The sequence below is a fragment of the Haliaeetus albicilla genome, chromosome 11, assembly GCF_947461875.1.
Source record: "Haliaeetus albicilla chromosome 11, bHalAlb1.1, whole genome shotgun sequence".
Classification (NCBI taxonomy): domain Eukaryota; kingdom Metazoa; phylum Chordata; class Aves; order Accipitriformes; family Accipitridae; genus Haliaeetus; species Haliaeetus albicilla.
Window position 1 is genome coordinate 32741405 of NC_091493.1, and position 16408 is coordinate 32757812.

Here is a 16408-nt window from a genome sequence, read left to right on the forward strand (position 1 = left end):
GCTAGCTTTATTAAAAACAAACAAACAAAAAACCAACAAAAAAAACCCAAACCAAAAAATTCCCCAAACACCCAAAACCTCAACACTCAAGAAAAAAGTACATTTGTGCCACACAAGCGTTATGCTTCTTGAAATAGAGGGAAAATGTTGTATTGTAGTCTTCATTTTAATTTTCTGGGATTTTTGGATTGTTTTGGAGCCTGGTTTTGTTTAAAATAAAGGGAGGAACTGAATACTTTAATTAAGCAGCAGGGACATTTTACAAAAGAAACTGTTACTTTGTCAGTGGATAAAGTGGGGCCTATTTAAGAGTGTGCATTTGATTAGTTGGCATGTGAAAAGTTGTCGTGAATATCCTTACTGTTTCTAAATATACATTCTTCTATTAATGCAAAGCAGTATGTAACATGTATAGGAGTTTGATTGGCATATGCAAATATTTTCTTAATGTATTAAATGTTTGTTCCTCTTGATTAGTCATTTAAGAAAAAATAGAACTACAGGATGTTCAGTATATTCTGTTTAATATACATTGTTGAAAAAAATTAACCAACAGCAAGGTTCTACAATAAATGTAAAAATGCAGGAAAACCAAATGCAAATTTTTAGGATTTTTGTCAGGTGCCAATCAATGGTTTATGCCCGGAAAATGAAAATATGGCTTTGGATTTTTCAGAACATGTTGTTTTTCTTCCTTTGAAAAAAATATTAAAAAAATCTTCTTAGACTATAATTTAAAATTTTGGTATGAGAAATGGCCTCTTCATCTCTTCTGTATTTCTTTCTGATATCATAGTGCTCACTAGTTCTGGGCTGTTCTGTAAGGTGTTCCAAATTTTTTTTTCTTCTTTCTTAATGTATTCAGCTGATCTCATCTGGGATACGTGAAGAGCCTCTTTCCTTGCTGTAAAGATTAGGTACAAGATCTTGAGCTAGAAAGATTGCCCCTACTTGTATTTATGAAGGATTTGATCTTATAACTTTGAAGCACAGTTATTGATTTTTATTTTTTTACTAAAACAAATTTTCATAAAAGATAAAAAGGAGATGGAGCAAAATTTTGCAACAATGGAGAGAATAGTCCTTGACTGAGACGCAAATACTGATATTGAGATGAATCCATACAGCAAAACATGCTCTGTATCTTATATTCAGGTATATCTGAAGTAGGAATTGCAAAATAATCCAACATTTCATAAAATTCTGAATAGAAATGTGACACTAATATAGAGATAAATGAACCTCTTCATAACCCCTTCTTTTATGTAACAGTGAATATTTGTAATATTATGAATGTGCCTTATGCTTTGTTTCTCCTAATGTTCCTGTATTATAAATCAAACTTCTGTCTGTCCATCTACCAGCAGTTTTGTGGATTTTCATGTTCTGCTGATGACAGAAAATACCCAATGACTTCGCTGGTTTAAATTAGTGCCCCTTTCTGAAAGATTTGATGATACTATTCTTCTGCAAGAAGATACAGGAGATGACATGACTGCATTTTTCACAGATCCATAAATATTACAGCCAAGAAGGGCCATTTTAATAACCTGCTCTGATGTCTTATGTATTGCAGGCCATAGATTTTGTCTGACTACTCCTTCATTTTGGACCGATAATTTCTGACTGAACTAGAACATACTTTTCTCTTTTCTTGAAATGCATCAGTCTTGATTTAAAGCCTCTGCAGTGGTAAATATAAATATTACCACTGTAAATACTAAGTCAGTTATATTTGCCATTATTTTATAACAGTGGTAATATTCCAGGGGAATATAGATATCCCCTTGTTGCATGTTTCAGTTGCCCTGTGTTGGCTTCAGCCTTTAGCTCTCACATTTCTGGTATATGTCTGCTAGATGAAACAACCTATGTATCTTTCACGTAAACTATTACTGACTGATTAGCTTGGTGAGTGACTAATCTGTTACTGATGCTTCTGAATGTCTTTAACTCTGCTGTGCAGCATCCTGACTTCTTTCTATAATTTGGTAGATCTGTTTTACAGTATACAGAGAAGGGAAATGTTCTCTTGGCATGCACCTCTAATTCTTTATAGGTTTCGATTATAACCATGCCAACTAAAAAAATACTGTTGTGTTTGTGAAAGCAGGCATGCAATTTAAAATGACAATATACAACATCAGCTGCTCCCCTGTGCATTCTGTTTAGAGAGCTGGAGTCTAGGTGTGATAAACCTGTGGTGCTTAAGCAGGTCACACAAATTGTTCTGGCTGTCCCCTCATCCCTGAAGCTTTCTCAGCGATGAGAAAGCAATGAGCAGGGAGTTGGTGGCGGCATGTAGGCTTCGTTCTGGCTGTTCCACTTCTGTGACTAAAGAGTGTGTGGTCATGTTGGCTCATCTGGATTTTGGTTATTTGACAGGATCACTGTTAGTCACAGAGTAAAACTATGCCCATGAATACCTGGCTTTACATGATAGAGAATATTGCCCTTGATTTGGTAAGAGGTTATGTGAAAGTAGTACTGATATATGTATATGTGTTGCTCATGGGATTTGGTATTGGATAACATTTGGAAAGAAAAATGGTACAGAAAAGTTCTCGGTATGACTCAAGAAACTTAAAGTAATACCCCTCTGTCTTGCTATGTATTTATTTTAAATAGAACAGCCCCTTTATCTTGCCATTTTTCACAACCATTATTACAAAGCAATGTCATGCTCTTACTTATTGTTTACTTTTTTCAGCGAAGTGCAATAGCTGCTTCAAAGGCTATCTGCTCTTCCACAAGAAACTATTTATCAAAAAATTATCAGCCTAGGTGACAAGGGAAATTGTTTGCGCTTTACTAGTGCCAAAGGGCTGATTTAATAAAAACAACTCTTGTAAGTCATCTCCATTGCATTATACAGCTACTAAGAAGGCAATGGTCATGACAGCACATGAATACTTGTGATATTTCACACTTCTTGCAGAAAAGTAAATGTTCAGTGGCTTGCTATGTAAGACTTTACATCCGTATATAAACAATATGACAGCAATCTGTTTTGATTGGAATTTTATGCATTACTGCCTTTTTAAAAAAAAAAAAAAAGATTTCAATCTAGCACACATTCAGACGTGGGATCTGGTCCTGTAGTCAGCTTTACTAAGGTTCTGCTAGGGGCCAAGCATCAATATTAGCTTGATTTCAAATCATATATATAAACATGAAAGTATACCTTTAGGTGAAGTTGATATTTCTCAACTAAAAGAAACATTACAAACTTAAACTGCATGTGTCTTTTGCTTGCTTCGAGCAAAAGTATTCTGTGGCCAGTCATTGATTCACAAGAGGGCACCTGGCAGGGGCATGGTTAGCCTTTCCCCGTGGCCATTGCTGCAGCTTCTCCAGCGTGCAGCAAGGGAGGATTGGGAGTTACCAGCTGTGCCTCGTCATTCATTACTTTGCTTATGAGCTACACCAGCATTTGTATAGCACTTACCAGGAACCATCGCTCTTGGGGAGTGGTGTACTGCAGCATTCAGACCAGCTCAATGTACTAGGTTTTATTAGGGAAATTTTCTCTCAGCTGTCAGCTGACTGAAGTATATGGTTGTTGTTGGGTTTTATTTTCTTTTTTCCTCCCAGTCTGATGCTCATGTTACCAGCTGTTTATCTGCTTTTCTCCTTTTTATTCAGAAGCAAAAAATATGTTATTGATACTGCTTTTACGCCTTGAAAATGTTTTGAAGTACAATTATTTGGACAGCTCCCCATATTAGAGAGCTTTGTCCCATTTCATCAAAAGGAAAACACGGGTAAAAAAAATCTTCATTCAAACCACTAGTGATTTGAACAGAGTGGTTTACAGTGTGTCTAACAAACTGAAGCTAGTTCTTACAGGTGAATGAACTTGTTTAAAAACCTAAGAGTTTGCATGGACCTTGTCTTATAAATTCTTCTTTCTTGCTCTCTTGTTTTTATTTCCTTTCCACATGTTTATAGTTTTATGTTTGGAATTACAGAGCTCTGTTAATAAGTATGCAATTACTGTTTGGTATGAGTTCAAATGTAAATAACTTGCAGTAGATGTGGTAGCGAATATTTTTAAAATTGGTATGTACAGCTTCAAAGATAGTAGGATAGCAGATATTGGATTCCTGTTCAGCTGGACTCCTGGTGAGAAAATTTAGCTGTGACTTGTTCAGGTTGTTCAGCTTTGCCTCTGGACTTAGATCTACTCTATTGATTTATTAAAAAAACTGAAACAAAACAGAAAACCCCAACTGCTTCTTTTTTCTTATTCGATGATACTTATTCTTAATGGTTATCTTTCCACACTATAGTGAAAGGAATGAACATTTCTGTGTATGTATTTCTATTTGTTATCATTGTAACGTTTTAAAGAGTAGGATGGTTGGTTTTCCCAGTGGAGTAAGGCCACCAGAGATTTGTGTTAAGGCCTGAACTACACAACATAATCATAAAGGATGTAGAAAATGGGGTAAATAGTGAAGGTAGTGTGCTGAAGATACTAAGCTCTTTCAGAAAGCTTTTATGGTAATGGATTATTGAATTTAATCTGCTATTTTATCACTCTGTATAGATTAATGTGAAGTAATATATGTGAATGGAGGAAAAAGGTTCTATTTCTACATTAAATGAATTTCTGTATGTAATGAATCTTGAACTATTATCACTCAGAAAAAAAGTTACAGCAGCTAGGTGTGTTTAAAATATCAGCATAGTAGTTGTTGAAAGAGCAAATAAAATGTTAGGATGGGAATAGAGAACAAAGTGGAAATCATTATTATGCTACTGTAGAGATTCATGGTTAACTTGCATCTTGAATATGTCCCTGACCTGCAAGTCGCTGTAGGTGGTGTAATGCTGTGGGAAGCATTTGTAGGGATTTAAATCCCTTCCTGGATATCTGCTGTAGGTCATTGTCAGAGACAGGGTACCGGGCTATGTTGGCGTTTTGGTCTGACCTTTTATGGCTTTTAGTATGCATTTTATTTAGTTTCTGTGTAGTTCAGTGTTGTTCAGCTTTCCCATGTCTCATCACTGACCAGGAATAAGAGAGGGACAGGCTGGCAGATATGCTTATTTAAATTTATAATTTATGCCTTAATTTCTCTTGATCTGGAACAGGTTTCCCACTGCTGCTGTGGTCTAATTTCAGAAGTAAGATGTAATGTAATGGCAAAAGAAACAAGCAAACCAAATCAAAATCCTCTTAAACGAAAAGCCCTTTACACTGGCTTGCATCCATTTCATGTGAAGGATAATTTAAATTGTATGTAGTATTTGCTTGTTACTGAACTAGAAAAATTAGAAGTCTTGTGATTGCCTGGGGGAAGAAAGCAAATCAGTGATATAGAATAATCAGAATTCTAGTTTTTATGAGCAAAAATAGTGTGACAAGAAATATGGAGAGAGACTTAACTCTTTCCCCCACACCCAATTTTCTCTCCATCCAGAAGGAATCTACTGGCATGTTGATGATGTGCATTCTGTTGTCTCTGGTTTATTACAGCACTTTTTTTTCTCTTGTAGGTTAACAGAACCTTCTGGATATTTAACAGATGGACCAATAAATTATAAATATAAAACTAAATGTACATGGTTAATTGAAGGATAGTAAGTATTTATTTTCATAGCTTAAATTTTCTGACAGTTTGGTACTGTGTATTGTAGACATCTAAAGAACTCAAATCAAAACTCAAGTCAAAACTGCATCTGGATACAATATAAACAGTTTTGGTTTTTTGTTTGTTAGTTTTGTTTTTGTTGAAATGTTATAAAGATTCAAAAAGGAAAAAAAAAGTTGAAGTAGAATTTTCAGGATTGCTCAGAGTTGGCCAAATTCCATTCCCATTCAAACTGCTGGCAAAATTTAGGCTAACATTGGAATTTGGCCAGTGCTGCAAGCTCTCAAAACCCTATGATAAATTTGTTGCCTGTTTGAGTACCTTTACATAAGTTCCAAATGTGGTTAGAGAATCCTATTATTTAACTCCTTATCTTACTCTCCAGCGATAAATCAGGAATGGCTTCAAGTACAGAATGCTTCCAGTTTAATTATAATTATTCAGTTACATGTTGCTCAAAAGTTAGTGCTTCTATAAAGTATTTTCTCTTGCATTCTAGTTTTCCTCATATACTTAATTTTAAAATCATATTGTGCCCACAGTTTATATAGTTTAGATGTCTCATGTCTGTTGCTAATTTTCAGTTTATGCAGCACAGAAATACACAGATTTGCACAAAGAAATGATGAGACATATGCACTAATATGGCTAATTTTTAAAGGCACAAATTTGTTAAATTTCAGTGGGACTTTTTTCCCCCAGGCTATGGATCAGGATTTTGCTGAAGAATTTAGCTAGGTCCAAGTTCTACTAATATTCTAAAAGAAAATTGCCTCCTTCTGTATTTCCATATTGTCATCATCTCAATTACTGTAGATGTCTCCTCTGTTGCTGCAGTTCAGTAATGACCTATCTGATCTAATTTTGGTCTGCTTATATGTAGATAGTAACTTAAACAGAACAGCAATAAAGTTATGGGTAGTTTGCAAAATCGTTTAAGTAGAAGCTTCAATATCTAGGTGACTAGGCTATAGCTGAATACCTTTCTGACATAAATAGACTTTCTCTTTTTACCCAAGCTAGCTCAGGAATATTTGCACTGCACTACACTATACTAAAGTGGAAACATGCCTGAGGATTGTATGCAAACTCTGCTTCGAAGTTGGTCTTCGCTCTCTTCCTCCCCTTTGCGGGAGATGGTAGAGTGAGTACCTGGAGGAAACAATACGCTGCACAGTATGTGGAAGAGTGATGGAACCCAGAAACATAGTGCAAAATGTCAACAGACAAGAAAGTTACATATGTATAAGATACTCTCTTTTAAAAAATGAACAAAGAGCTCTCTCCAAATGATCTCTTTCTCTCTGTCAAAAAAGCCTATGTTTTCCAAACTGAGAAACTGCCCTCGAGCCTGTCAGTAGGAGGGAAAAAAATAAAATGAAATAAAAGAAAATAATCAGTATGTTGCACGGAATATATTTAGGAGTCTGCTAATTTTGTCATATGAGAAAATACCCCTTTCAGAAATCTTACATTCTCAATCTGAATCTCTACTGAAAACTGGTGAAATATGACTCTCAGGTGTTATATGGGGGAGGGGAGGAGGAAGAAAAAAAAAAATCTTGCAGTAATATTGCTTGTTGTTTTGAACTTGTGTGTTAGGATTTTTATTTTCAATAACTAGTATAATACTGGAATGAGGATATGTAGGTGATTTTGTCTTGAAAGACTCTTTAAACCTTATAGTCCTGACATTGTAAAGTGAAGCTAGTATATTTAAATGCGATATTTTAATTGCTCTAAATTTGTGTTTCTGCATACTGATGAAACCTGGTGAACTTAAGTCTCTTGTTAACTTTAGGGGTTATTATACTTGGACTGAAGACCTTATTTTTAAAGTTTTCTAAGATAAAGTAAAATATTTGCTATTTTGTTATTTAACTCTTTGAAATGTTTAGTTAGTACTCAAAATGTTGTAATAGAGTTATGCTGGCATGATCAATTTTGCTGTAAGTTCTTTATCTTATGAGCTCAATACTTCTGTAAATAATATTTTGCATCAATGTTGTTTTGTGTTTTTTTTTTTTTCCAGCCCAAATGCAATACTAAGATTAAGATTTAATCACTTTGCCACGGAATGTAGTTGGGACCATATGTATGTATATGATGGAGATTCAATATATGCACCTTTAATAGCTGTATTTAGGTGAGTGTATTTATTATTAGCCTTTTAGTCCAAGTAGTCATATATGGACATTTTTAGTTTGCGGGCAGAAAAAACGAAAACATTAGAGGCCTTAATTTGTTAAATAACTTGCTTTCTTTTGTTAATATTGTGGGAACATGTACGTAAAGTTATATTAGAATAAATTGCAAAACACTGCTTTTTTGGTTAGGTGATCGTAGCATAAATCCATTATGTGGCTTGTACTTACTGCTGACATTGCATGGAGTGTTAATGCTTATAGACAGGCAATCAGAAATGTATTTTCCAGTAGGCTTCCAATAGCGACTCCTGAGTTTTAACATGCATTAAATGTGGCACTGGCCAATAGTGTCAGTATCTGATCCTACTTAAGGGAGAACTTGGGGACTGTTGCGCTATGTGTAAGTTATAAAAAAAGGCTGCTAAATGCTTTCTATATTTCTGTATGAAGACTGAAGAGACTTGTTCAGAGCATTTGATGCAAAGGCTGTCTTAAGCACTAATTTTGTAACATATTTTCCTTAGATTACTGAACTGGACAAAGTCCTGGAGGAGATCTCAAATTTGCTATGAACTGAAATGGTGGAATTTCTTTCCTTTTTGTTATATTATCGTTAGCTTATGAGAATTGCTACACAGCTAAATATTTTTTCAGGTTAATGTTTGTTTTCTAGACTCATAGTATTACTTTATAGCAAGATTTAGAAATAAATACAAAATCAACAACAATAAACGAGCACAGCAACTAATGCTGAATAAAGACTAATTATTTGCCTTTCAAATGACTATAAACTGTTGAGGTAAAGATTTAGGTCCATGCACTGCATTTCCTATATGTCCAAGAGAGAAAAAGCAGGGCATATGATTTTTAACACTTGTTTCCTCCATTTCTGAACTTTACCAAAATGTTTCAGTTGCTTTATTCCTACCCTTTTGTTAAAATTTTGGGAAACATTCCAGAAAGAATATTCTATGCAAGTGGGCTATAGTTTATTAGAGAAAAGGCACAGGATCCTAATCCTTTGAAGTCAGTACAAGTTTTATCTTGGGATATCCATTGAGTGCAAAGCTATATTAAAAAACAAAACAAAACAAAAAACCCCAACAAACCAGAAACTGTTTGTGCATATATACACAGATGCTCTATGGGACAGAAATTGTACTTCATTTTGTGCTATGAAATACTGATCATGCTGCTGAAGTTTAGGAAATACTAACTGCATAAATGATAGTGCTTTCTCCTAAGGCAACAAAGCTCAGGTCATCCCTCTGTCCTGCCCAACTATAGCAATCTGCACCTTCTCTCCTAATTCTCCTCAATTGTTACATAATTGCTTGGTGGTTTTTTTTTTTTTTTTTTTTTTTTCCCCTCCCCAAAGTTGTATTTGTTAAATGTGTCTAGCTGTCATTCAGGAGCCTGACTTGTAGCATGAATGGAAGGAAAGAAGAGGTTCCTCTTCCTGTGTTCTTTACTTCAGATGTCTTTCAGTGTATTGATTTTTAGTGTTTACCTTAGGATTCCTATAACTTTTAATTTATATCTGTGAAGTGGCACTGTTTTTTGCATGTGATCCTTTTTCCTCAGTATATTAATATATTGCTTGTTTTTTCTACTTCCATCTTTATTTAAGGCTGACATCTTAACATCTTTCTGAAGTTTTAAAAAGTATTTCATTTTCTATTGAAAATTGCCTTTTCATGGAAATTACTTAATTACTTTCCAGGTTTGAAATTCTTTAAGATAAACTTCTGAAGGTGCAAATATTATGTGGAAGTAGAATTCTTGCTGATAGTGAGTATTAAGCACCTGTCTGAAGGAGAGATATATATATTTTCAAAGTTAAAATAAGTTTTAAAAATTATACTGACGGTGCATGCACCCTCAAAATAATCTGATGTGAAATTTTGCATTAATCTGTGAGGGAGGAGGTTTTGTTTTGATTTCCTGGAAAACCCTACCTTACCTTGCAGAGGCATGGGCAAGTTTTATATGCTGCTGCTGCTTTTTTTTTTTTTTTAAAGAAGTTTTTTAAATGAGATTTATGACTTATCTTCTGTATATAAATAACAAACAGAATAGCTAACTCCCTCTTCCCCCACCGCCCCAAAGACTGCTTAAAAACAGTATTCTCATTTTCTTTTCCAGTGGTCTAATAGTCCCTGAAGTCCGTGGAAATGAAACTGTTCCTGAAGTAGTTACTACATCTGGCTATGCATTACTACACTTTTTTAGTGATGCTGCTTATAACCTAACTGGATTTAACATTTTTTACTCGTAAGTATTTTTTACTAAGTAATTACTTTTTAAATTAGGCTATCAGTTCTTTCAGGAGAATGACAAACCCAGGGAAAGTGTTTATCTATTGATTTTATTAATAGTGTAAGAGTTATACTGTGGCATGTTTCTAAAGTCAGGGACCTGGGTTTGTAATGAGTTGTCATCAAGGTACTAGTTTAAAAAAAAAAAAAAAAGGAAAAATAAAGAAGAAAAAAAAAAAGAGATAACGTATATTGTTCTGAGTGAAGCCACATGGCTATTCCAAAAGTATGTTTTTCCTATGCCATATGGAACTAGAATGTATCCCTTCCAGTGTTTATCCAACACATGTAGTTGTCATATGGAATAGAAGGGAGATTATATCTGCTGTCATGTCAATTCCCTTCTCTTGAACTAGGATCATCTGTTGCTTGATTTTTCTTGCTGAATGTACTTCTATGGCTTTTGAAACCTTCACTGAAGTCCTACTTTTATTTTTGTGCCAGCTGCAAGGCTTTTATTCCATTTCTTTTCTACTTCTCAGGTACTTTCCCCTCCTATTGTCCATCTCAGTTTACATTCTGCCTTCATATTTCTTATCTGCACTGTCCAAATTTTAGTTTCTCTGATGGCAGCGTAATCTGCTATAACTATGCTTGCTTTCCTCCACTGTGGTTTTCTGTGTCAGCAGCTCTAAAGATGCATCCAATGGACCTGAGCCTTTTCCTTGTTATATGCACCAGCTGTTGATTGCAACTTCTGTTTCTTTTGGGACATGCTTGTGACTCATAATGTGATGTCTCTTTATACTGGATGCTTTAGTTCAAGAGGGGAGTGCTTGGTCCTGTCGGACCTGTTTCTTCATGTGATAGTTTTCCCATGATTGCAGATATTGTTCCTTTCTTTCAATTACTTCAGATTCTGAAATACTAATTTGTGGGATGTGGTGGCCAACACTGCACCTCAAATGTGGAAGTACACGTAATATTTTTGTCATACTCTTTATTAATTTAAAAATCCTATTTAAGCTTCTGACCATAGCTTTACTCTTGGCAGAGGTCTTTGTTAAATTGTCTATGGAAAGATTGTTTCTGTAATTTGCAGCAGTTTGCCTACCTTTTACCAGATAATAAATAGCTATTCAGAGTTTGAGAAACCTCACTAAATATGTTATATTGGAAATGGCAGTCTAGAAGACTGGGTATTTTTAATTTTTGTCAGTTGACATCAGTAAAATGCAATCGCCTGGCAGATTTATCTAGTGTAATTAGATACATTTTTCAGTTATCCCTGAAGCTTTTATTGCACTTTGTTTTGTTTGTCTTGGGAGCAAATGGTGATATGACATGGCGTTCTTAAGAAATGAGTGTATGTGCTCTGCATTCTTCTGTGACTTGGTAATGTGGTACATGCTACATATCATTACCTAATTTTTTTTAAGATTTAAAATAAATTAAAAAACCTGCCAGTTTTTAATTCCATTACATATATAACTCAAGAAATGTTATGTACTCTGTTCTTCTGTTTCTTCAATTGCAATGGATACTTTTAAAATATTTTTTTAATGAGTAATTTCTTATGATAAAATAAGTAGCTATGATTGCTTTTTATGGCTGCATTAACTTTTCTGTCACTGATCTGTTGCACTTTGCTTCTGTTACCTTCTTTCTTCCTTGGTTTGGTAACCCCAAAGCAGTTTTTGACGTCATCTTGATCGACCACTCGTATTCCTTTATTTTGGGGAAGACGGAAGCACAGCATCTGTGACTAAAATGCCATGCCAGTTGCAAACAACAGTAATTATAGTAGTTATTCCAGAACTCTCTGAGTAAATTTTCTGTTCCTTGGAGTGGCAACCTGCTTCCACCTCTGCTGATCCAGTTTTTCTCATTCTGTTTGAATCCTTAAAGAACCTGTTGGAATGGGAATATGTCTACTCTTAAACTGGTATCTCTATTGCTGGAGAGACTTAACTGTTCACCTTCCCACAGAACACTCTTCCTGTGAAGTCAGGGGAGAGGTTCCTCACAGCTGTGGTATTCAGCAGTTAATGCCACCAATGGTTTTAATGCCATGTGTGTTACTAGGCAAAACCCCTAGGACATTTGTAGTTCAGACATGGAATTTTCTTTTTTGGTAGTGTAACAGAATCAGTCCTCTGAGGTGTGAGTTTTTAGAAAATGAAAACATGTCTCCTAACTTTCCTGCCACAACTACATTTGGCCAAAGGCCAGCCTTGAATAGTTCCTTGCTAACTTTTTCTGTTCGTTCTTCCTTCGGTAAGAGCAAGGAAGATTATGAATGGTGTTCAGCTCTCACATCTACAGGAAGCATCAGGGGTTTGTAGTAACAGATTATTCTGAGTTTCAACCCAACCCCTTTGCTGTGAGTCATCAAAAAAGGTTTCAAATCCTTTTTGGACTTCGTCAGGCACATACTACCTGAGATTCTGTTCATGGAAACTCTTAGACTCACATACTTCGATGTGCTCCATTCCTCCTCATCTCCAAGGAATTGCCTGCATTTCTGGAACCAGTTTGCATAATTTTGCAATCCATTTGCCTGTGATCTCAGTGTTTGGTAGGGCATATCGCAGAAATGCTAACTCCTGTAACAGTCACAGACTTCTTTCGGCCTAATCTTTCCTCTTTTTGCATCTCTGACTGTGGAGTTAAGGAGGCAAGGTTAAGGGGGCTCTATTATTAAGGGTTCAAAGCATGAAGTGCTACCTGTAAGTAGTTTCAGGATATTTAACCATCTTGTATTTTTCCTTACTCGTTTTTTTCCAATTTTATTCCCCTCGGATGTTAGACATACTGTTCTATAGCATGGACCAAACCCACTTGGGAAAACCCTTTAACTGTATGCCTGTGGTGGAGAGTTTAAGGATTACTGCTCACAGTCACTTCCAGTGTGGATGTTCCTAGAGATAATAAGCATTTGAAGGGACTGACTAGAGTACTGATACTAGAACACAGGAAAAAAAAAAAAGATGGTGATCTGTCCAGGCAGGACCTGTCCTTCTGTCTAATGTCAATACTTCTTGTTAAAGTACAAAGTGTTTGTAATCCTGACTGCATCACAGACTTTGTATGTAAGCCTGGATGAACACCTTTCCAGCTCACTTGCTGTAAAATCATCATTAAAGTTGTGTTTTATCAGTACATAGAAATTATTCAGGAAAAGAAGTACTTTATCTAACAAATAGTCTTGGAATACTGTCAGATGAAACCACTGTCATCAACTCTTGGCTTGTTTTCCTTATTTTACATATTTTTTTCAGAATTAATTCTTGTCCTAATAACTGCTCAGAACATGGAAAGTGTACAACCAGTGTCTCCATACCAAGCCGGGTATACTGTGAGTGTGACAAGTACTGGAAAGGAGAAGCTTGTGATATTCCATATTGTAAAGCCAACTGTGGCAGTCCAGATCACGGGTATTGTGATTTGACAGGCGAGAAGCTGTGTGTTTGCAATGATAGCTGGCAAGGTAAGGTTTTGTTATTTGGAATCAAGTTAATCCTTAAAAAAGAACTGCTTTTAATGCATCCTATCTAGTATGATTAGCATCTTTAAAGAATAAACATAAATGAAAAAATAATTTCTGGATTAAATTTTCATGTGGACCTAGATGTGTGTGCTTTAGTGCCATAAAAGGCTCACAGCTTTGATATTTTCTGCCTGAAGATACTGCAGAAATATCTGACTTTCTGTCTAAACTTTCTTGTGGTGGGCACTCTTCTTTTTGGATCGTTAATTTGAAAAAAAATAATGGCAGCAATTAGTCAAGAGTTTTGAGCACTTCTGAAGACTAAGTTCCCCCCATCGCCTTATTTCCTGTTCTATTGATTTCTTTAATGTCTAGATAGACTTGATTTTCTTCCCCCCTTTCTTATTGTCATATCATCACATCATATTTTTAGGGCTTCCTGAGGTAAGTATTCACTGTCTGGTTTTTCGTTGTATATTATTTGTATAGCCTTTCAATGAAAAAGGAAGGTAAGCTGTTTTGTTATGGTGGTACAAGAATGTCTGTGTGGACATGTACTGTGGAGTAATGGATGTACTGTAAGCATGTGCTGTAGTTTTACTCCCAGTACTGTAAATAATTGTTTCTTATTAAAGATCAATTATTTAAGATCCTAAATGTTTAATTCACTTACTATAATTATGCTAGATGTTTGTGAATTTTTTTCTTTTTATCCTTTACCACTCCTATTAGAAGTCTCAGTTGGGTTAGCTTGCTATGCATTGAAATTGCCATTCATCTCTTAAAAGAAACATTAAAATACCTCCAGATTACTTAGCTCATATGCCCTGTTCCCTTTACTTCCTGCCTCTACTTCTGTTTTATTGCTGTTTCTTTTTGCATGTCAAAGGAAATGACTGACTTACTCCTGTTAGCTGTCACACCTATTAGACCAAAGACACCATGAGATTTAATACATTTCTTTTCTTAATAATTAATGAAGTTGTTCATTAAAAGGCAGTCAGTGCAGCCACAGAAAGGAAGTGGGTTAGCAATATGGTCACTGGATGGAAGCAGTGCAGACTTGTTACTGAGTCCTTTACAACCTTCTGTGATTGTAGTGCACAAAAAAAATCCTGAAAGCTTAATCTCTGTAAGGAAGTTGTGAATAGAACTTGCAGCAAGAATATCCCCCTTTTATTTGCATGTTGATTACTTGCATCTTCAGATCACTATGCACAAAATGGGGAAAAGTCACAAAACTTTGGAAGCACTTTTTAGACTATACCTTCATCTACAGTGGTATAATCTTCATTAGAAGTTTTGAGCACAAAATAAAATTAGAAGTCTAACTTTCAGAGTTAGTACCTATTTTTCATCTAGCATTTCTGTGCATACTAGCTTCCTATTCTTTCCTGCAGTGAGTAGGATTATATAGAGATAATTTGCTTTGCTTGGATTTTCACCAAACCTGCATAGATTTCAATTAATTTGATTTTTTTATTCTGTGACGGATGAGCTGGCTTGGATACATAATTGTTTTTCTTTATTAAATGCAAACCAATACCAAACTTTCCTTAAGCTCTCTGGGGGACTACTTGCTTCTGTCCTATTTATTTATTTATTTATTTGCATCTATATATTCTATATTTTCTAAACTGACAGTGTCTTCTATGTGGGTTATTTGCAATGCTAGAATAATAAATGTTTCTACTTATCTTACTACTCTTGCTGTCTGCCAAGTTCTTTTTTTGTTTGGTAATTCAAAGCAAGTGGCTAAAATAGGGTCTTGATTTCTATGTTTTCGGAGAGAATTTATGTTTTTCACATTTGATTTTTTTGTGTGTGTTTAGTCCCTATATTAAAAAAAATTATTGGACTGCATTGATTGAGATGTACAATAAATAAAATCCATGGTTCAGAACTCAAAAAAGGCCTTTCATATTTTACAACGCACGGGTTTTCTTTCTTTTACAATGGTGACATCTTGTGGATGCTGTGGAAGGAGCAGCTCTGCAGAAAATTTCTCGTTTAAAACAAGTATTCTGAGGAAAGAGAACACTGTATTCTTTGGGATACAATAATTGTTTTGAGTAAAAAAGTAGGGTCCTCTCGTTATTAGATACATTTTGTGGAAGAAGGATCTTGTAGATATTTGCAGTTAGCTGCTAGTCGTATAAATATAGAATAAAGCCATGACAATAAAATTTTCTAGACCTGGAAAGCAAATAATTTAATAATGATAATAATAATGATAATTATTATTATTTTTATTTTTAACAAAAAGTACATTTAAAAAATGTACTTGGTAAATGTACTTTTTCTTCAAAATAAAATTTTTATTTTTAATAATGCTAATAATGTTGAATAATGTTAAATGTTTCTGAGATTGCTTGTTTCAAAAGTACATATAGGAAGAAAATTTAGTATTTACTTGAAATCTCATTAATTTAAAATATTCAGGCAACATAAAGCAGGCTGAAGTTTTTCTTGAAGAGCGATTCGTTTTGAGTGTTACATCATATTATGCTGTCCCATTACTGGCTAACCTGTCTTGGTATTCTAAAGCAGAATGTGTTGATGTCTGCTGATAAAGGCTGGGGATTTAACTGAGGGAGGAAAAAAAGATGCCTTAAAACTACCAACTTGCTGTCTTTTTCTTTGCTAGGCACAGGTAAAAAAAGAAATGGGGACTTGGCTGAGACAAAAGTAGTGGCTCTTCCACTGTTTGACCTGTTGAGGAAGTAGAAGAAGGTTGTTGTAGAAAGATGTTACCTTTTGCCAAATATACGTTTACAGCCAGCAAATTCTCTTTGATACCAGGAACACCTTGTCTTGGATTGTCTCAGGCTGTAAATGAGTAGAAGAGATTTCAAAACAGCTACATTCTGTAACAGGTTTAAAAATTCAGGATAACTGGAAGGATTGTAAACA

General features: G+C 35.0%; 1 protein-coding gene across 1 annotated transcript in view; it reads left to right on the forward strand.

The window, feature by feature from the left end:
- ATRNL1 (attractin like 1) overlaps positions 1-16408 on the forward strand; it is a 541498-nt gene that overhangs the window by 37722 nt on the left and 487368 nt on the right. The window contains 4 exon segments of the mRNA XM_069797060.1: positions 5506-5589; positions 7633-7746; positions 9893-10021; positions 13287-13495. Coding sequence (XP_069653161.1) covers positions 5506-5589; positions 7633-7746; positions 9893-10021; positions 13287-13495 — 536 coding nt within the window.